The sequence below is a fragment of the Hyperolius riggenbachi genome, chromosome 10, assembly GCF_040937935.1.
Source record: "Hyperolius riggenbachi isolate aHypRig1 chromosome 10, aHypRig1.pri, whole genome shotgun sequence".
NCBI lineage: Eukaryota > Metazoa > Chordata > Amphibia > Anura > Hyperoliidae > Hyperolius > Hyperolius riggenbachi.
In genome coordinates, this window is record NC_090655.1 from 273,797,471 (window position 1) to 273,821,754 (window position 24,284).

Sequence of the window (24,284 nt, forward strand, 5' to 3'; positions counted from 1 at the left end):
CCAGTGAATGCACCATAGAATATTATTGTCATTGGATATATAAGATATATTTACCAGTGGGAGATAGAGCCAATTACATTTGGCATGATTCAGGAGATTTGTATTTTAATTGTTTTTATGATGTGCGTGTTTGTTAAATAAAGGACATTTATACTTTTGCACCAAAGATCTGACTTATCCCGAGATATTATTATTTTCTAAAGCCCAAATAGGCTTCGCTTTCCTTTCTTGTATATACAGTATGGTGTCTCATTGAAGACTGATGGGCGTAATTTTTGCTGGCAATCTCCATGTGGCTAATTTGTGTGTTGCTTTTTGATTTTCCTTTATAAATCGTTAGTTGTTAAGATAAAAAAATGACCATTAAATATATCATATAGGAGACACACAGTGTGACATTTGAGAAGTGAATTTAAATTTATTGGATTCACATAAAGTGTGCAATAATTGTTTAAATAAAATTTTCTTGATTCCAAAACCTTTAAAATGAATTATTGGAACTCAAATTGGCGTGGTAAGCTCAGTGACCTCTGACCTACATACACAGGTGAATCCTATTATGAGAAAGAGTATTTAAGGGGGTCGGTTATAAGTTTCCCTCCTCTTTTCATTTTCTCTGAAGAGCAGCAACATGGGGGTTTCAAAACAACTCTCAAATAACCTGAAGACAAAGATTGTTCAGCATCATGGTTTAGGGGAAAGACACAGAAAGCTGTCTCAGAGATTACAGCTCTCTGTTTCCACAGTTAGGAACATATTGAGGAAATGGAAGACCACAGGCTCAGTGCAAATTAAGGGTCGAAGTGGCAGACCAAGAAACATCTCGGGTAGACAGAAACGACGAATGGTGAGAACAGTCAGTCAACCCACAGACCAGCACCAAAGACCTACAACATCACCTTGCTGCAGATGAAGTCACCGATCATCGTTCAACCATTCGGCACCCTTTACACAAGGAGATGCTGTATGCAAGAGTGATGCAGAGGAAGCCTTTTCTCCGCCCACAGCACAAACAGACCCACTTGAGGTATGCTAAAGCACATGTGGACAAGCCAGCTTCATTTTGGAATAAGGTGCTGTGGACTGATGAAACTAAAATTGAGTTATTTGGGCATAACAAAAGGCGTTATACATGGAGGAAAAACACAGCATTCCAAGAAAAACACCTGCTACCTACAGTATAATGTGGTGGTTCCATCATGCTGCAGGGACTGGGAATCTTGTCAAAGTTGAGGGACGCATGGATTCCACTCAGTATCAGCAGATTCTGGAGACCAATGTCCAGAAATTGGCAACAAAGCTGAAGCTGCACCGGGCTGGATCTTTCAACAAGACAACGACCCTAAATTTCATTTCTTTTTTGTGGTTCCCAAATGTATGCACCTGCCTAATTTTGTTTAAACAATTATTGCACACTTTCTGTAAATCCAATAAACTAATATAGCAACACTCTCCTGGTCAATCTACCATGAGAGTGTTACGGTTAGAAATATTTCATAGCCAGTTTTTGATGAGAATGAACAAATGTGTTATTTTGAATTCTAACTGCCTTATAAAAGAGGCTAACATATATATCGTGGACACCAATCTTATCAATCAATCAATCAGACATTCATGTCATTTTTGTATCTCAGACACACAGCCACTCAATGACCAAAGTTTGAGAACCCTGCCATTAACAGTGTAAGAATCGGGGAGGGTTAGAGCTGTTGGATATGTTTTATATTCTGGTTGTTCTGTTGTATTAATGTTTTAAAACTCAATAAACTTCGACTGTTAAAAATAAATAAATAAATAAATAATAAAAAAAAAACAGTGTTAGAATGGTAGCAATGTAAATATTCTCCTTGACAATAGGTGAATTTTGATTAGCTGTTGTATGCTCCACCCACATTTCTGAATATTAATTCCAGTCACCCAGTGGCCAACTGTGTCAAGTTTGGGAACACTGCCATTAACTGTGTACCTGTGTAACTGTGTTGCAGTTTATATTTTCCCATGTAAAAAATGTAGTTGTTGGCGCCACCCACTTTTTCTTACCTTGACATACAGTCACTCAATTACCAAGTTTGAGCTTTGGGATCCATGGTATCAATAATTTGTATATTCCCATTTAAATTAAACAAATCTGATTGGCTGTTTGTGGCTCCGCCCCCTTTCTTAAAATGAACCTCAGTCCCCCAGTGACCAACTGTACCAGGCTAGAGGCTTGTACCATTAACAGTGCAAGAATGGCAGCAATTTTAATATTCCCCTTGAAAATCAACAGATGAATTTTGAGTGGCTTTTTTTAGGCTCCACCCACTTTTCTGAATATTAATCCCAGTCACCCAATGAACAACTGTGCAAAGTTTGAGAACCCTGTCTTTAACAGTGTAAGAATGGCTGCAGTTTATATTTTCCCAGTGAAATTTGTTTTGGCTCCATCCACTTTTTGTAACCTGGACACACAGTCACTCAATGACCAAGTTTGTAAACTTTCGGGTTCCTGGCATCAAACATGTGTGAATGGAAGCAGAATGGAAGCAGTTTATCCAGCAATGAATTCTGATTGGCAGTTTGGCAGTTTGTGGCCTGACCCCTTTAGTGAATTTGGACCCCAGTCACCCAATGACCGACTGTAGCAGGTTTGAAGTCTCTGCCGTTAACAGTGAAAGAATGGCAGAAGTTTAAATATTCCCCTTGAAAATCAATAGGTGAATTTTGATTGGCAGTTGTAGGCTCCACCCACTTTCCTGAATCTCAATCTCATTCACCCAGTGACCAAGTGTGGCAAGTTTGAAAACCCTGCGATTAACAGTCTAAGAATGGCTGCAGTTTCCCATTTAAAATGAATGGCTGAAATTTGATTGGCTGTTTTATGCTCCTCCCACTTTTCCTGGATTTGTAACCTCTGTCACCAAGTGACCAACTGTGCCAAGTGTGGGGACTCTGTTATTCTAGATGGCGCTGCTTGTTCCTTCTATTAATATTGTACAAGAACAATCCTTCCACCTGCTGCTTCCTTTATTGCAGTGATGGGCCCCTTAACCCCACTGCCAAATTTCTGACACAATTATACCTTAAAAAAGTAAAAGAGCGCAGGTAATAAAATCTTAGAGTTGGACTTTATTGTCTAATAGTCAATGTAATTTTTCAACATACATATGAAAAGGTTATTCTTCCAAAGATACTGATACTTCAAAACTCCTTCCCACATCCAAACCACACAACACATACATACATGGGAGCTGTGCGGTGCTCTGAAGAAAAAATGTCAGCAATAAAATATTCTCATAAAAAATATATATATATATATATATGTATACGTATTGCGCATATATGTAGACAGTTGCAAATAGAACTTGCATAAAATGATCCTGTATAGGATGGTCAAATACAGGTGCACTGTCACTCTTCCTGGAGGAATATACTTGAGCTGTATATATGAGAGGTCAGAGACCACTATAGCCAGTATACTTCAGGCAAGTGGATGATTAATATCTAGATTTGTGGGTAATAATCCCTCCAATGCCGCTCCACATTACCTACTTCCTTCGTGTAGTTCTTCGATCTACCGTGCTGGCCTCACACTGTCCCCGTAGTGATCCCCGCCTGTAAACAGGTTGTAATACAGTCGGCGCGTACGCCCGGACGAGCGCTTCAACTCACGTTCCAGCTAGTTCTTCCTGGTGTGACGTCACTCGCTCTCGCGATAGTTCTAAGTCACTTGCGTTACAGTCCTTCTCACGGAGGGAGGAAGTGGATTGGTTATGCGTTCCACCTTGATTTCAGAGTCCTTCCTGATTCTTCCAAAGTCCTGTACGCAATAAGTTTTATGCAAGATGATGAACGGTGATTCCAGATTACAATCTAGGTACTTTTAAAAGTCTTTGGGGCGCCCCTCCAGACCTCAGATTGACATGTTTCGACAAATCCTATTGTCTTCATCAGAATCAGTACCTGGATTGTTACTGGAAAACTCCATCTTTAAATACTCTTTGTACTCCTCCTCTTCCTGTTTTGTCCGTGAGTCATTTGAACTAAATGGATCCATTATATTCCAATCAAATACATATATTTTCCCCAAACCACTCTCCATATATATTGAATATGTAAAAAAATTTTAAATTAAAAATTAAAAATTTAAAATGCACATCAATTGTGTCAGTTTAACACCGCTGCTCCCATCTAGCACCGCATAACTCCCCATACATATCATGCTCCCACATATCACCATATATACATACCCACTCATTATAAAAACCCATAAATCTCCATTTCCTCATTTAATCCCTTTGGGGCCAGGGTCTCAAGATTAAAAATCCATCTGCTCTCACTCCTAGACATTTTGGCTATATAATTACCCCCTCTAGAGTCACGTATAATCTTCTCTATCCCAAAGAATTTTGTGTTATACACATTACACGCATGATATTTTTTATAGTGTTTAGATAAGGGGTGTTCCTCCCACCCTTTGCGTATATTATTGAAGTGTTCACCCACTCGTTTATGTAATTCTCTTTTGGTACGGCCAATATACTTTTTCCCACATGGGCAAATCAAACAATAGATGACACCCTTGGTATCACAAGTAATTAGTTTTTCAATTTCATATTCCCCATTTGGCCCTTCCACTGACCTTACTTTGGGGTAACCTCTAGTACTGCGGCAATTCTTACATCTACCGCATCTCACAAATCCCCGGAGTGACTCTTTATTCGTTGTTCTATTCTGACTGACTGCTGCGGTGGCTATTTTAAGACCAACATTCCCAGGTTTTCTATATAAAAACTCTGGATTATCAGGCAATAATTCATTTAACACTTTATCTTCTCTCAACAGATGCCAATGTTTATTAATCAATTTTTTCACCAAAAAACTTTGTGCACAATATTTAAGATTAATTTTTAGGGAATGATCCCCAACATTATCCCTCTGTTTCTTAATGAGTAAATCTTCACGTTTCATTTGGTCTACCGTGCATTTTGCATTTTCAATTATATGATCTTCATAACCCTTTTCTTTAAATTTTTTGCATAATTCATCTCTTTCCATCTTATATTTCTCTTCATTGGTACAATTTCGTTTCAATCTCACTAATCCAGGTACTGATTCTGATGAAGACAATAGGATTTGTCGAAACATGTCAATCTGAGGTCTGGAGGGGCGCCCCAAAGACTTTTAAAAGTACCTAGATTGTAATCTGGAATCACCGTTCATCATCTTGCATAAAACTTATTGCGTACAGGACTTTGGAAGAATCAGGAAGGACTCTGAAATCAAGGTGGAACGCATAACCAATCCACTTCCTCCCTCCGTGAGAAGGACTGTAACGCAAGTGACTTAGAACTATCGCGAGAGCGAGTGACGTCACACCAGGAAGAACTAGCTGGAACGTGAGTTGAAGCGCTCGTCCGGGCGTACGCGCCGACTGTATTACAACCTGTTTACAGGCGGGGATCACTACGGGGACAGTGTGAGGCCAGCACGGTAGATCGAAGAACTACACGAAGGAAGTAGGTAATGTGGAGCGGCATTGGAGGGATTATTACCCACAAATCTAGATATTAATCATCCACTTGCCTGAAGTATACTGGCTATAGTGGTCTCTGACCTCTCATATATACAGCTCAAGTATATTCCTCCAGGAAGAGTGACAGTGCACCTGTATTTGACCATCCTATACAGGATCATTTTATGCAAGTTCTATTTGCAACTGTCTACATATATGCGCAATACGTATACATATATATATATATATTTTTTATGAGAATATTTTATTGCTGACATTTTTTCTTCAGAGCACCGCACAGCTCCCATGTATGTATGTGTTGTGTGGTTTGGATGTGGGAAGGAGTTTTGAAGTATCAGTATCTTTGGAAGAATAACCTTTTCATATGTATGTTGAAAAATTACATTGACTATTAGACAATAAAGTCCAACTCTAAGATTTTATTACCTGCGCTCTTTTACTTTTTTAAGGTATAAGTGTGGGGACTCTGGCTTGATTACTGTGAGAATGGCAGCCTTTTACATTTTTTCCATTGACATGAATGGGTGGAATCTGATATGCTGTTTGTAGCTTCGCCCACGTGTGCAGGGGGGACGCGAGACCCCCAGAGCATATCATCCCAGGTAGTAAGGGATCTGTATAACAAGTTTCGTCCAAATCGGTGAAGGCGTTTTTGAGACACACTACACACTGCACGCACGCACGCACGCACGCACGCACGCACGCACGCACGCACGCACGCACACACACACACACACACACACACACACACACACACACACACACACACACACACACACACACACACACACACACACACACACACACACACCTGTCCCCCCCGGTGCCCAGTGCACACTATACATTTCCTGTCCGCAGCCTCTGCTTGCTCTAAGCTCTCTCCGCTGTCCATACATGCGCCACGTGGTTGCCTAGTAACATGCTCACATGTATGATGTCAGTTGTCACACGCACCGTTACTAGGCAACCAAGTGGTGCTCGCGTATATGGACGGTGGAGGAAGCCTGGAGCAAGCTGAGGCCGTGGACAGGTAATGTATAGTGTGCACTGGGCATGACATTGATCGGGAATTGGTCTGCAGTGTATGGGCAGCTGACAGATCTCTCTCTCTAATCAGAGATTTGTCTCTCGGTGGAATCTGCCCATCATTGCCTGATGTATGGCTAACTTAACTCTCTATGAACTATCAGCCACTAAAGCACTAACTAGTGTAGCTCAGCAAGGAGAATTCCTAAAATGGCCGCCGCCTTATATAAGGAGGGGTGGGACCAAGCTTACCTCATTCCTATTGGTTGCTTGGAAGATGCCAGGGACACTGTGATTAGTCTGAAGTGTATTCTCATAGTTATTCCACGTCTCCCCTAATTACCGACTCTTAAACAAAGTTTTGATTGCAAATCCGAGTACATCTGTTGTCGGCATTCATAATTTCTCCTGATTACAAATTTCCATTTACGATTAGTAAGTGCTATTACCGATTAGTAATTAAAGGAAGTGGTAGTTACCAACTGAGTACGAGCACTACTATTAGCGAGGGTCAGTGAGGTGCAAATAAATCTGATTGTATGCAAATGTCATGCAAATTGTATTCAGATAATCAGATCTGTCAGGAAATGCATTTGTTTGGCTTAATTAATAGTTACATTTAGTATTCATGCAAGGCAAAGTTATTATGTGATTGGCTGCCTGTAATGAGCACAACCTTCTGCAGTTCTCTGTCAGGCTGAGAAGTAATGATGGTCAGTAACATGCAAATAACTCTGAGATGGTGCAAATGGTGTATGCTAATTATATGCAAAGTCATTTAGCTGCTGCATCAGGTCCATTTCTAATCTGCAAAAACTTTGCACCAACTTGGAATTATCAGCAGCTCACTGACCATCCCTAATGATAATTGTTCCTCCCCTCAGAATTCTCTAACAGGAAGTGATGATGTTTCTCTATTTGCAGGGCGGAGTCCCGGCATCAGGAACCTCTCAGAGACTCGTCTCTCTGTATCCACAGACTGTACAACGGATGATGATGTCACTGGACAAGAGTCTCCTGCAGATATCCTGGTGATCCCAAATATCCCCCCAGACTGCCCCCACCTGTCTAACCCTGAGGGGCCTCATATCCAGCACAGCTCTCCCCCTGCTGGAGGGTCTCATTCCTGTTCCACGCGTGGGAAATGTTATGCATGGAAATCAAATCTTGTCAGGCATGAGAAATCCCACACTGGTGAGAAGCCCTATTCATGTGCCGAGTGTGGGAAATGTTTTTTTCAGACATCGGAGCTGGTCAGTCATGAGAGATCTCACACTGGTGAGAAGCCATATTCATGTGCTGAGTGTGGGAAATGTTATGCATGGAAATCACAGCTTGTCATGCATGAGAGATCTCACACTTGTGAGAAGCCCTATTCATGTGCTGAGTGTGGGAAATATTTTTTGGGAAAAGCAAATCTTGTCATACATGAGAGATCTCACACTGGAGAGAAGCCCTATTCATGTGCTGAGTGTGGGAAATGCTTTTCAATTAAAGGAAACCTTGTCACACATGAGAGATCCCACACTGGTGAGAAGCCCTATTCTTGTGCAGAGTGTGGGAAATGTTTTTCGTATAAACCACAGCTTGTCACACATGAGTGCTATCACACTGGGGAGATGCCCTATTCATGTGCTGAGTGTGGGGAATGTTTTGTATTTAAATCACAGTTTGTCATACATGAGAGAGCCCACGCTGGAAAAAAACTATATTCATGTTCTGACTGTGGTAAATGTTTTGTATTTAAATCACAGCTTGTCAAACATGAGAGATGCCATACTGGAGAGAAGCCCTATTCATGTGCTGAGTGTGGTAAATGTTTTGCACAGACATCACAACTTATCATACATAAGAGATCTCACGCTGGAGAGAAGCCCTATTCATGTGCTGAGTGTGGGAAATGTTTTGTACAGAAATCAGAGCTTGTCATACATAAGAGATCTCACAATCGTGAGAAGCTTTATGTATGTACTAAGTGTGGGAAATGTTTTAGATATAAATCACAGATTACCATGCATAAGAGATATCACACTGGAGAGAAACCCTATTCATGTGATAAGTGTGGGAAACGTTTTGTACAGAAATCTGAGCTAGTCAGACATGAGAGATCTCACACTGTAGAGAAGACCTATCCATGTGCTGAGTGTGGAGAATGTTTCGTACAGAGATCAGAGCTCATTATACATGAGCTCTTACACTGGTGAGACACCATATTTGTGTGCTGCATGTGGGAAATGTTTTGTGTGTAAATCACAGCTTCTCAAACTTTTGCGTTGTGTGTTTTCTTCCTTGCTAGATGCACATGGCAGCATATTTACCCAGAATCCCTTTCATGCTGCTCAGTGTATTGGTTTGTAAAACATTGAACTCCCCGAACTGATTTGACATGATGAGATAAACATGGCTACTTATAGTACTAAGCCTAGTTACAACTTGTCTGTGTACACTTTATATTTATTCCAGTGCAAAGGTTAATAAACCAGTTGCTCTGTCTATGCGTATGAGGCAGGATCTGCTGTCACATGCAGCCACGGCTCTCCTGAAGAGCAAATAAAAGCTAAAACACTTTTTTCTGGCTGAACAACCACTCTTGATAATAAAAGGTTCCTGTTGCAAACACCTGCCAATCCCATAATTCTATGTCACAGCTGCCATACAGGTCTCATCCACTACAGACTTCTGGAGGGAAATCCACTGTGAGCACAGCAAACATTTAAGATTGGTTAGTGTGACTATGATACAATGTGTGGAGCAGCTGACAGGCTGTAAAATAGAAAAGCAGAGCTGGTATCTGTTTGTACAGCGCTGCGATCTCTCTATACGGGGGACAGCTCTGTCACTGAACTGTCCCCAAGAGACGCTCAAGAAGTGATCGCTCTCATAGGCTAATGCTCATGGGAGCCGATCACACTGATTGGCTCTGGAGGGGGATGGAGGGAGGGAATAAATAAAAATAAAAAAAAACGACATTTTTATTAAAGAAAAGAATATTTACATTAATTTTAAAAGAGGCAAGAAAAGGGGGCAAGATTCATTTGTGTGATAAGTTGTGTGGCTCTGCAGTGAGCTGTTAAAGCTGCAGGGCACTGAATTGTAAAAAAACAACCTTGTCACTGGGGGGGAGGGGGGTAATCCTGCGGTCCTTAAAGAGACACTGAAACAAAGAAAGAAATTATGATATAATGAATTGGTTGTGTAGTACAGATAATTACTGGAAGATTAGTAGCAAAGAAAATATTCTCATATTTTTATTTTCAGTTAAATAGTGTTTTTCTTAACATTGCATCATCCTCTAATATGTGTAGATTACACACTACTCAACATTCTAAATGTTTTTACAGAGCAGGCCAGTGAACTATTGACCTGTCCACTGGCAGAGGCAAGAAAATCTTTCACTTACAGCTCAGATAACAACCTTCAGAACTCAGAGCTCTCTGCGACTTTGAAAGTCATAGAACTCAATGGCTTTTTTGTATAGATAACAACTGGAGTCTCTCAACTCTTCCTGTACTGAAAACAATATTAGACTTATGCCTTTGCTCCTAATGTTTTATTTCTTAGCTGTACTACACATACAAATCATTATATCATCATTTTTTTTTCGCTTCAGTGTCTCTTTAAGTGGGTAAGCTAGTGCCATGCAAACACCTTAGCCAAGAGCTACATTGTGTGCTATACAATAGTTGCTCATAGGATGAGTAGGTGTACTTCCCAGGAGATATCGCTAGGCTATCCTCCCACTCCAGGAATTAAGCCTTACACAGGGTAACCTTTATTTCTATTTTATTCCCTTTTTATTCTGAGAAATGAATGTCCTGCTGTGTATCTTTGTCATTTTTACTTTTGTTTTTGTAAATGTTTTTGTATATATTCTTCCCGCATCTGTTCCACTTGATTAAAAATATGAAATCCTTATTTAATAAGTAGCCTTCTGTGTACTAAGCAGAGAACTGACATCTCCTAGAGAGAGACTACAGAGTATTGTGTTACAGATCCGTGCCAGATTGTATACTCAGATCGTTCATTGTTACTGTGTGAGATTGCATTGTGTGTGTGTGTGTGTGGGGGGGGGGGGGGGCTTTCCATAGTTTTGGTCTTAAGACCGCGGCTGACCCTGAATACGTGACGCCAGCCTGAGTGTGAGAAGCTTGACAGCAGTGTATGAAATTGCCATAATTGCCATAGACAGACAGATCTCCTTTGGTACAGGAATCTGTGTGTGTATGGTGTCTGGCAGGATCGTCACAGATGACTGCTAGTGGTGGGTGAGTCTTGCAGAGTGTGGTGGAGGGTGACAGCCTGGTTTTAGCTTAAATAGGGCTGCTCCTCCTCTCGATTTGGTCAAACCTCATCAGGACCCGTCTCTGCATGTGTGCTGTGGGGCTGGGTCCTGACAGGTTTTCTTTCATTTAGATAAAACGGTTCAATCAAATGGTTGATCATACCGCAAAATCACTAGATATATGGCCACCTTAAAGAGAAACTCTGACCAAGAATTGAACTTTATCCCAATGAGTAGCTGATACCCCCTATTACATGAGAAATATATTATTTTTCACAAACGGATCATCGGGGGTTCTGTATGGCTGATATTGTGGTGAAACCCCTCCCACGAGAAGCTGTGAGGACCATGGTCCTGGCAGTTTCCTGTCTGTGAACCTCGTTGGATTGTGGGAAATAGCTGTTTACAGCTGTTTCCAACTGCCAAAAAAGCATGCAGCAGCTAAATCACTTGCCAGCAGTAAAAATGTCACCATGTGATAAATGTCAGGATGTAAATTAGGGATTTAAAAGGTTTTACAATGGGACAAAATCATTTATACATAATTATTGTAAAAATGAAGCACATTTTTTATTACATTATTTTCACTGGAGTTCCTCTTTAACTTTTGCGTTGGGAAAGTTTAACTCTTTGTGTGCCTGATAGGAGTTTATGATCCTTTATGGACTTTATGGAATGTGTGTGATCCATTCTGTCTTGAGACAGTAACATAGTTTCCTCCATTTGTGCAGTTCTATCTACCCTGTTTAGCCATTGTACAATCATAGGGGGAGTTGTTTTCTTCCATAGGAAGGGGATAGTAGCTCTAGCCACATTTACCAAATTGGGTAAAGTACATTTCTTATACCTCTTGACTGAGAAGAGGCCAGTATGTAGAAGAAAGAATTCCAGAGTGTTGGGACCTTTGTGAAGGAGAACGTTTCTGTCTATTCATGGACTTGCTTCCAAAAATGAAGCAGCTTCGGACAATGCCAGAAAATGTGTAGTAAGTCTGCCCTGCTAGAGCCACATCTCCAGCAAGCTTCTGTAGTGCCAGTAACAGATTTGCTCATCAAAGCTGGAGTCCTGTAGCACTGGGTGAGGAGCTTGAACCGTTGCTCCTGAGCAGTAACATTCAGCGTACTCTTATGATTGTTTGCCCAGACAGCCTGCCACTGCTCCTCAGAAAAACACTTCCCCAAGGCAGTTCCCCATTTGCATTGATACAGCAAAGTAGATAAGGGCCCTTCAGTGACCAACCACTCATAGAGCCATGAGACTGTGTGTCTGTGTGGACCTTTAGAAGTGAGAAATCCTTCCAGAGAAGTTAGCTCTGTGACGAGCACGGCTCTCTGAGAGGGATCCTGTAAGAAACTCCTCAGTTGGAGATATGCCCATAAAGGGAATTTCTGTGAAGAGACCTGCTGATGCAACGAGTCAATAAGTCTCAGATTAGTTCCTGAGAGAAAATCTCTGAACTGTGGGACAGGGGAAGCAATCCAATCATGGACAACGGAGGAATGATAGCCCGGAGGAGCATCCCTAATGGCAGATCTATCCACAATTACTGCAGGTCTTCACACTGAGGTAGCAGCTTTGGGAAACAGTTGCCAATATAGAAGACAAAATGAGTGAGCTCATTATAGAGCATAATGCCATGGTTGATACTTCTGCCTCGCAGTCATCTGACATATAATTGCTAAAAGCAAAAGCAGCTGATCAAGAAAACAGGAGCCGACGCAATACCTTAAAATTCAGAGGCATTCCAGAACAAGTACAGATCTCGGAGCTTAAACATTACCTGCAAAACTTAACCAAATCTGTTCTGCCAGAAGCAACAGAAATAGAACTCACAATAGACCGAGCACATTGTCTGCTTAAGCCGGCACATTTAGCAGACTCTGTGCCTAGAGATGTGATAGCACGCTTTTTATTCTACCATTTTAAAGATAGCATGGTTAAGGCTCTACGCAAGACAGGATCATTACCTGATCTGTACAAAAATGTACAAATCTACGCAGACCTTTCAGAGGCTACACTTAAAGGATACCCAAAGTGACGTGACATGATGAGATAGACCTGTGTATGTACAGTGCCTAGCACACAAAAAACCATGCTGTGTTCCTTTTTTTCTTTTTCTGCCTGAAAGAGTTAAATATCAGGTATGCAATTGGCTGACTCAGTCCTGACTCAGACAGGAAGTGACTACAGTGTGACCCTCACTGATAAGAAATTCCCCTTTTTATTTCTTTCTCTCAGAAGCCATTTTCTGCTAGGAAAGTGTTTTATAGTTGGAATTTCTTATCAGTGAGGGTCATACTGTAGTCACTTCCTGTCTGAGTCAGGACTGAGTCAGCCACTTACATACCTGATATTTAACTCTTTCAGGCAGAGAAAGAAAAAAAAGGAACACAGCCTAGTTATTTGTGTGCTAGGCACTGTACATACACATGTCTATCTCATCATGTCACATGTCACTTCCAGTATCCTTTAATCTCAGGAGAGAACTGCAACCATTCACCAAAGCTCTTCAGCAACTACAAATAAAATACAAATGGGGCTTTCCTATGAAATTGCTTTTCTCCTATCAAAACAAGCAATGTACAATAACGTCTTCAGACACCGGATTCAAGCTGTTTAAACATCTTCAGATTCCTGTGCAACAAGCTTCTCCTTCTCCCTTTGCTGCAGTAAAAGCAGCTAAACTAACTCAAAGCTGGCAACACCAATCGAAGCGCTGATACAATACAGTTTCATGTATCTGGTAGCACTCTCATGGCCCACCTTACTCCATCTCTATCGTTGTAGAGAAACTTACCCCACCAACGAATGTGGACTTGGAACTTTGTTCTACATTTTCTGATGAAAGTGTTACACCTTTGTGTAGCTACCGCTATTATTTTAAGTTTAGATCTCATGATAACCAGTTGTATGGTGTTTTTGTTTCTTTCCATTAGTATGTTGGGTTTTTCAATTAACAGATGAACCAACGATTTCTCTACTTATGAAAAAGTGTGCTATAACGGCTTACAGTTGTTAAAACGATATACTGCTTTATGTACTTATAAATGCCTATAAAGATTACTACTATGAATGTTCGGGGACTGAACTCCCCTTATAAAAGACGTCTTTTGTGGAATGAGATCAAGACACAAAAATCACAAATTATATTTGCTCAAGAGACACACCTTCTACAAAAAGACACACATCTGTGCCCAAACATATCATTCCCTATAATATATCCTAGCACTTTTCAGAAAAAGAAAAGAGTTGTAATGATGGCATTCTGCAAGGATCTCAAGATTGAGCACACTACTGTCATTTTAGACCCAAATGGGAGATTTATCATATTTGCAGGTAAAATCAATGAGGAATCCATCACCTTAGTAGCCCTATATGGTCCAAATACAGCCCAAAAGGCTTTTCTACAAAAACTATGTACAGAAATAAAATCAGTACAGCAAGGCCGTTTACTAATTGGAGGCGATTTTGAAGTGGATCCGAGATGAACTTTTACTCATTGCTTAATTGTGTTCCTTTCCTATTGTTTATAGGGCATTCCTCAAGCCAAATACTTTTTTGTTGTAATACTCTAATTCCCTATAAACTAAGCAAGCCACACAGACAGTTTTTCAGAGAGCCTTGGCAGTAGCAAGGGCTCATGGGAGCTCAGTGTGGGCAGGAGGAGGGGAGGTATTACTAGCCAGAGATTTCCGAGGCAGAGAGGAGGAGACAGAAGGAACGGGATTCGGTTTTGTTTCACAGAAGATGCAGATAAGCCTGCCTATTTGTAATGTTTACAAACAACATGGCTTCTGTCATTGTATCACAGGAGGAAATAAGCATATTCTATTGAAGATGTTTGCAGCTAGATTTGCTGTGTAAACTATCTAAACTTTAGATAAGATATATAGATTTACTTATAGTTAGTTTTTCATCCTGGATCCGCTTTAACGCTTGCCCATCAAAATTAGATTCCTCCTTCAGATCCCCACAACAAATAATTGATAAACGGCTATAATGGAATGATCTATTTGATCCATGGCGCATATTTTATTTTTTGGAGAGTGATTATACGTACAGGTATTTTTCAACTGTACACAAAACCTACCCTAGGATAGATTTATTCTTGACGGATAAAATACTATTACAGAAGGTGATGGATTCCTCTATTGGTATCACAACATGGTCCGGCCCCGGTACACATTATAATTGATGATAAAATTTCCATAACCAAACCCTTCATGTGGAGACTTAACTCCTCATTGTTAACAGACAAATCTTTTCTTGGAAAGTTGGATGCAGATATATGAGACTTCATTGAAAGGAATTGTACTCCTGGTGTGAATAATACTACTATATGGTCAACATAGAAAGCATTCACTAGAGGCATACTAATCAGACAAGGTGCGATTATCAAGTGAGAGAGAAACAACAATTATGAGTATTTGTTAAAACAAGTTCGGAGCCGGGAAGAACTTCACAAACAAAACCCTTCTTATCAATTAGAAAGGGAACGTTTTTATCTGAGGCAAAAAATATCAGCCGTTTTACAATCTAGATATGAATTCATATTGCAAAAATCTAAACTTAATTTATCTTCTGAAAACAACACAGCTGGGTCATACCTGGCAAAACTCATAAAGCAGAAGCAAGTCAAAGCTAAAATTCATTCTTTAAAACATCCAATCACGAAACAAACAATCTCTAATCCGAAACAAATTGCAGACCTCTTCTGTGAATATTATGCAAACTTGTAGAACTTAAAAGCTGACCCTCATACAGTGCAACCCACAGATAAAACCATAACCGACTTTTTAGTTTCAATAGATCTTCCTAGATTGACTACTTCACAAGTAGATCAACTAAACACCCCATTTAGCATTAAAGAAATAAACATACCTACAGTGAGTTGCAAAAGTATTTGGCCCCCTTGAAGTTTTCCACATTTTGTCATATTACTGCCACAAACATGAATCAATTTTATTGGAATTCCACATGAAAAACCAACACAAAGTGGTGTACACGTAAGAAGTGGAACGAAAATCATACATGATTCCAAACATTTTTTACAAATAAATAACTGCAAAGTGGGGTGTGCATAATTATTCGGCCCCCTTTGATCTGAGTGCAGTCAGTTGCCTATAGACATTGCCTGATGAGTGCTAATGACTAAACAGAGTGCACCTGTGTGTAACCTGTCAGTACAAATACAGCTGCTCTGTGAGGGCCTCAGAGGTTGTCTAAGAGAATATTGGGAGCAACAACACGGTGAAGTCCAAACAACACACAAGACAGGTCAGGGATCAAGTTATTGAGACATTTAAAGCAGGCTTAGGCTACAAAAAGATTTCCAAAGCCTTGAACATTTCACAGAGCACTGTTCAAGCGATCATTCAGAAATGGAAGGAGTATGGCACAACTGCAAACCTACCAAGACAAGGCCATCCACCTAAACTCACAGGCCGAACAAGGAGAGCGCTGATTAGAAATGCAGTCAAAAGGCCCATGGTGACTCTGGACGAGCTGCAGAGATCTACAGCTCAGGTGGGAGACTCTGTCCATAGGACTACTATTAGTCATGCACTGTACAAAGTTGGCCTTTATGGAAGAGTGGCAAGAAGAAAGGCATTGTTAACAGAAAGCATAAGAAGTCCCGTTTGCAGTTTGCCACAAGCCATGTGGGGGACACAGCAAACGTGTAAGAAGGTGCTCTGGTCAGATGAGACCAAAATGGACCTTTTTGGCTAAAATGCAAAACGCTATGTGTGGCAGAAAACTAACACTGCACATCACTCTGAACACACCATCCCCACTGTCAAATATGGTGGTGGCAGCATCATGCTCGGGGGGTGCATCTCTTCAGCAGGGACAGGGAAGCTGGTCAGAGGTGATGGGAAGATGGATGGAGCCAAATACAGGGCAAACTTGGAAGAAAACCTCTTGGAGACTGCAAAAGACTTGTGCGGAGTTTCACCTTCCAGCAGGACAATGACCCTAAACATAAAGCCAGGGCAACAATGGAATGGTTTAAAACAAAACATATCTATGTGTTAGAATGGCCCAGTCAAAGTCCAGATCTAAATCCAATCGAGAATCTGTGGCAAGATCTGAAAACTGCTGTTCACAAACACTGTCCATCTAATCTGCCTGAGCTGGAGCTGTTTTGCAAAGAAGAATGGGCAAGGATTTCAGTCTCTAGATGTGCAAAGCTGGTAGAGACATACCCTAAAAGACTGGCAGCTGTAATTGCAGCAAAAGGTGGTTCTACAAAGTATTGACTCAGGGGGCTGAATAATTACGCACACCCCACGTTGCAGTTATTTATTTGTAAAAAATGTTTGGAATCATGTATGATTTTCGTTCCACTTTTACATGTACACCACTTTGTATTGGTCTTTCAGGTGGAATTCCAATAAAAATGATTCATGTTTGTGGCAGTAATGTGACAAAATGTGGAAAACTTCAAGGGGGCCGAATACTTTTGCAACCCACTGTATAACCACTTTAACCTCCCTGGCGGTATGATTCCCACGGCTGCAAGGCTTCTTTTTAACTTTTTTTTTAGCTACATGCTTCCCCCCCTCCCTGCGGCGTCCCCCCGTACGCACCGTTCGCCGCCGACGCGTATGCCCATCCAGAAATCCCGTTCTGAACGGGATTTCCATGAGGGCTTTCCCCGTCGCCATGGCGAGGGGCGCGATGACGTCAATGACGTTGTGACGTCAGAGGGAGTCCCGATCCACCCCTCAGCACTGCCTGGCACTGATTGGCCAGGCAGCGCACGGGTCTCGGGGGGGCACACTCTGATGCGGCGGTTAGTGACGAATCAGCACGGGGCGGCGATTGTAAGTAACACGCAGCAAAGTGCTAGCTGCTTGTATTAAAAAAAAATTATGCAAATCGGCCCAGTGGGGCCTGAGAAATCCTCCTGCGTGGCTTACCCCGTGTCCAGCACGGGGTTACCGCTAAGGAGGTTAAAACAAAACAAGGCCCCGGGCCCCTATGGCTTTTGCAATGAATTCTTCCTGATTCTGAACTCAACCCTATCTCCCGTTCTTGGTAAACTTTTCAATGAATTTGCCTCATCTGGCCATATTCCAGCTGAATATCTAGAAGCTACCGTTCCGGTTTTACCTAACCCAGGGAAAGACCCGAGCTCTACAACTAATTATAGGCCAATTTCATTATTAAATACTGACGTGAAGCTATATGCTAAAAAACTGGCCACAAGACTAATGCAGTATACCCCATTTCTATATTGAAACACGATTAGGTCGGATTCACAAAAGGGCCGTCAGGCATCTGATGCAACTAGGCGCATGGTTACAAGTTTAAAACATGTTGAGCTCTGTCGGAAACCTTCACTGTTGTTAACATTAGATGCGGAGAAGGCGTTAGACAGAGTTCATTGGAGGTTTCTTGAGGCCACTCTGACTAAATTTGGGTTCTCGGGAACAATAATCTCAGCTATTAAGGCTCTATATGCTGCCCCCTCTGCCCGGGTGAACGCTGCAGGATTCATATCTAAAGCTTTTAATATATCTAATGGAACCCGTCAGGGATACCCCTTATCCCCAATAATTTTTGTATTTATAATAGAAACTATAGCTCAAAAGATCCACACTAATCATTGTCATGAATGGGTAAAATCTGATTGGCTGTTTACACACACACACACGCTCTCTCTCTTTCTCTCTCTCTCCCCCCCCCCCCCCGGGGGGGCATGCAATGAACCCAGCGTTGTTCGTCGCGGAGGGAAGCAGGGACTCCTGATGTTCATTTCTGCAGAGTGGGTACAGGCAGAAGTAATGTCTTCAGCCAGGGCCAGATTTACAGCTCAGGAGCCTATAAGCACAGAAGTTTGGTGCCCTAAACCCGCCCCTTAGCACAGGCTACGCCCTCTTCTTGCCATTCAGATTTTACCAAATATAGAGCACATTGTCCCTTTAAAGAGCAGGGTGGTGCACAAAAGACCGGCCCAGTTGCCAGTCACAAGCGCATGTACACAGGCAAACACTGGCCGGCCTGACCCCGTGCGCCTCTTGCTCTACTGTGTATGTCCTCTCTGGCTGACAAGGAGATGGAGAGAGGACTGGGAAGTCTCCAGATCAGGAGTGTCAAACTCAAATACAAAGCAAGTTGAAATTGTTTACTGGGACCAAGTTGTGGGCCAACCTCAATGTCTAGAGGCAGGGCCAGATTTACAGTTCAGGAGAGTATAGGTGTGTCCTATCTAACTTTACTGAAGCCTGTATTGCCTGCATTTACGTATGGGAGTGTTACCCATAGAACAGAAATTACAGGCGACACAGGCTTTAATAAAGCCAGAGAGGGCACACACAGCAGATTGAGCAAGAGGTGCATGGGGGGGGGGGGGGGGAGCGTATGCCTGTAAACTTGTGCACCCGATAGGTAGCAGGAATGGTCTTTTATGCCAATCAAGGGAAAACCGTGCTGGAGATTTCGGCTCAGCCATAGGCCGTAATTGGAATTACGGCTAAAGTGGCGCTCAGACAGTAATTTGAGCGCCGTCAAAAGACGGTGCCCAAATTACACTAAAACAGCGTAATTCGTCAGGTATCAACAGCTGGGAGCTGCACCCAGATTTACAGATGGCTACGTCACAAGCAGCCCCTGGCATGGGCAATACGCTCTACCCTAACCGCATCCCCCCCTTTCCCCAGAAAGTATACCTTTAAAAAAAACACACACACACACTTACTCTGAAACACACACACACAAACTTTATCACACTTTGATAAACACTGTACACACACACACTCTGACACATACACACATAAACACTGCCACACAAATTGTGGACTCACAAAGACACACACACTGGCACACGCATACGTGCATACACACAGTGGGAACACACAGAAACACTCGGGCACACACATACACACACAGTGGGAACACACAGAAACACTCGGGCACACACATTCACACTGCGGGGGCACACAGAAACAGATACACACTCTGGCACAATGACACAGAAAAACACTCAGGCACACAGATACACGCTCTGGCACACACAGACACAAACAGGGGTGACATACACAAACAGATACACACTCTGGCACACACATACACACACAGTGGGGACGCACAAACATTCAGGCACACAGACACACACTCTGGTACACAAAGACACACACTCAGGCACACACAGACACACACTCTGGCACATACAGACACACACTCAGGCACACACAGACACACACTCTGGTACACACAGACACACACTCAGGCACACAGACACACACTCTGGTACACACAGACACACACTCAGGCACACAGACACACACTCTGGTACACACAGACACACACTCAGGCACGCACAGACACACACTCTGGTACACACAGACACACACTCAGGCACACAGACACACACTCTGGTACACACAGACACACACTCAGGCACACACAGACACACACTCTGGCACATACAGACACACAGTGGTGACACACAGAAACACTCAGGCACACAGACACACACTCTGGTACACACAGACACAGACACAAACTCTGGCACACACATACACAGTGGGGACACAGAAACGCTCTGGCACACAGACACGCAATCTATCACACACAGACACACACTCTGACACACACAGACACACACACAGACATGCGCTTTGACAGACACAGACACAGACACACGCTCTGGCACACACACACAGACACACTCTCTGGCACACACAAACAGATGCGCTCGGACACACACAGACACACACACAGACACACACTCTGGTACACACAGACACACACTCAGGCACACACAGACACACACTCTGGCACATACAGACACACAGTGGTGACACACAGAAACACTCAGGCACACAGACACACACTCTGGTACACACAGACACAGACACAAACTCTGGCACACACATACACAGTGGGGACACAGAAACGCTCTGGCACACAGACACGCAATCTATCACACACAGACACACACTCTGACACACACAGACACACACACAGACATGCGCTTTGACAGACACAGACACACGCTCTGGCACACACACACAGACACACTCTCTGGCACACACAAACAGATGCGCTCGGACACACACAGACACACACACAGACACACACTCTGGTACACACAGACACACACTCAGGCACACACAGACACACACTCTGGCACATACAGACACACAGTGGTGACACACAGAAACACTCAGGCACACAGACACACACTCTGGTACACACAGACACAGACACAAACTCTGGCACACACATACACAGTGGGGACACAGAAACGCTCTGGCACACAGACACGCAATCTATCACACACAGACACACACTCTGACACACACATACACACACACAGACATGCGCTTTGACAGACACAGACACACGCTCTGGCACACACACACAGACACACTCTCTGGCACACACAAACAGATGCGCTCGGACACACACAGACACACACACAGACACACACTCTGGTACACACAGACACACACTCTGGCACATACAGACACACAGTGGTGACACACAGAAACACTCAGGCACACAGACACACACTCTGGTACACACAGACACAGACACAAACTCTGGCACACACATACACAGTGGGGACACAGAAACGCTCTGGCACACAGACACGCAATCTATCACACACAGACACACACTCTGACACACACAGACACACACACAGACATGCGCTTTGACAGACACAGACACACGCTCTGGCACACACACACAGACACACTCTCTGGCACACACAAACAGATGCGCTCGGACACACACAGACACACACACAGACACACACTCTGGTACACACAGACACACACTCAGGCACACACAGACACACACTCTGGCACATACAGACACACAGTGGTGACACACAGAAACACTCAGGCACACAGACACACACTCTGGTACACACAGACACAGACACAAACTCTGGCACACACATACACAGTGGGGACACAGAAACGCTCTGGCACACAGACACGCAATCTATCACACACAGACACACACTCTGACACACACAGACACACACACAGACATGCGCTTTGACAGACACAGACACACGCTCTGGCACACACACACAGACACACTCTCTGGCACACACAAACAGATGCGCTCGGACACACACAGACACACACACAGACACACACTCTGGTACACACAGACACACACTCAGGCACACACAGACACACACTCTGGCACATACAGACACACAGTGGTGACACACAGAAACACTCAGGCACACAGACACACACTCTGGTACACACAGACACAGACACAAACTCTGGCACACACATACACAGTGGGGACACAGAAACGCTCTGGCACACAGACACGCAATCTATCACACACAGACACACACTCTGACACACACAGACACACACACAGACATGCGCTTTGACAGACACAGACACACGCTCTGGCACACACACACAGACACACTCTCTGGCACACACAAACAGATGCGCTCGGACACACACAGACACACACACAGACACACACTCTGGTACACACAGACACACACTCAGGCACACACAGACACACACTCTGGCACATACAGACACACAGTGGTGACACACAGAAACACTCAGGCACACAGACACACACTCTGGTACACACAGACACAGACACAAACTCTGGCACACACATACACAGTGGGGACACAGAAACGCTCTGGCACACAGACACGCAATCTATCACACACAGACACACACTCTGACACACACAGACACACACACAGACATGCGCTTTGACAGACACAGACACACGCTCTGGCACACACACACAGACACACTCTCTGGCACACACAAACAGATGCGCTCGGACACACACAGACACACACACAGACACACACTCTGGTACACACAGACACACACTCAGGCACACACAGACACACACTCTGGCACATACAGACACACAGTGGTGACACACAGAAACACTCAGGCACACAGACACACACTCTGGTACACACAGACACAGACACAAACTCTGGCACACACATACACAGTGGGGACACAGAAACGCTCTGGCACACAGACACGCAATCTATCACACACAGACACACACTCTGACACACACAGACACACACACAGACATGCGCTTTGACAGACACAGACACACGCTCTGGCACACACACACAGACACACTCTCTGGCACACACAAACAGATGCGCTCGGACACACACAGACACACACACAGACACACACTCTGGTACACACAGACACACACTCAGGCACACACAGACACACACTCTGGCACATACAGACACACAGTGGTGACACACAGAAACACTCAGGCACACAGACACACACTCTGGTACACACAGACACAGACACAAACTCTGGCACACACATACACAGTGGGGACACAGAAACGCTCTGGCACACAGACACGCAATCTATCACACACAGACACACACTCTGACACACACAGACACACACACAGACATGCGCTTTGACAGACACAGACACACGCTCTGGCACACACACACAGACACACTCTCTGGCACACACAAACAGATGCGCTCGGACACACACAGACACACACACAGACACACACACAGACACACACTCTGGTACACACAGACACACACTCAGGCACACACAGACACACACTCTGGCACATACAGACACACAGTGGTGACACACAGAAACACTCAGGCACACAGACACACACTCTGGTACACACAGACACAGACACAAACTCTGGCACACACATACACAGTGGGGACACAGAAACGCTCTGGCACACAGACACGCAATCTATCACACACAGACACACACTCTGACACACACAGACACACACACAGACATGCGCTTTGACAGACACAGACACACGCTCTGGCACACACACACAGACACACTCTCTGGCACACACAAACAGATGCGCTCGGACACACACAGACACACACACAGACACACACTCTGGTACACACAGACACACACTCAGGCACACACAGACACACACTCTGGCACATACAGACACACAGTGGTGACACACAGAAACACTCAGGCACACAGACACACACTCTGGTACACACAGACACAGACACAAACTCTGGCACACACATACACAGTGGGGACACAGAAACGCTCTGGCACACAGACACGCAATCTATCACACACAGACACACACTCTGACACACACAGACACACACACAGACATGCGCTTTGACAGACACAGACACACGCTCTGGCACACACACACAGACACACTCTCTGGCACACACAAACAGATGCGCTCGGACACACACAGACACACACACAGACACACACTCTGGCACACACATACACAGTGGGGACACAGAAACGCTCTGGCACACAGACACGCAATCTATCACACACAGACACACACTCTGACACACACAGACACACACACAGACATGCGCTTTGACAGACACAGACACACGCTCTGGCACACACACACAGACACACTCTCTGGCACACACAAACAGATGCGCTCGGACACACACACAGACACACACACAGA

At 43.6% G+C, this 24,284-nt stretch overlaps 1 protein-coding gene across 1 annotated transcript in view; it reads left to right on the top strand.

The window, feature by feature from the left end:
- Positions 1-8,973, top strand: part of LOC137537209 (uncharacterized) — a 240,790-nt gene extending 231,817 nt beyond the window's left edge. The window contains 1 exon segment of the mRNA XM_068259314.1: positions 7,466-8,973. Within this exon segment, the coding sequence (XP_068115415.1) occupies positions 7,466-8,745 (1,280 nt within the window). The 3' untranslated portion in view covers positions 8,746-8,973.
- Positions 8,974-24,284: the final 15,311 nt, after the last annotated feature.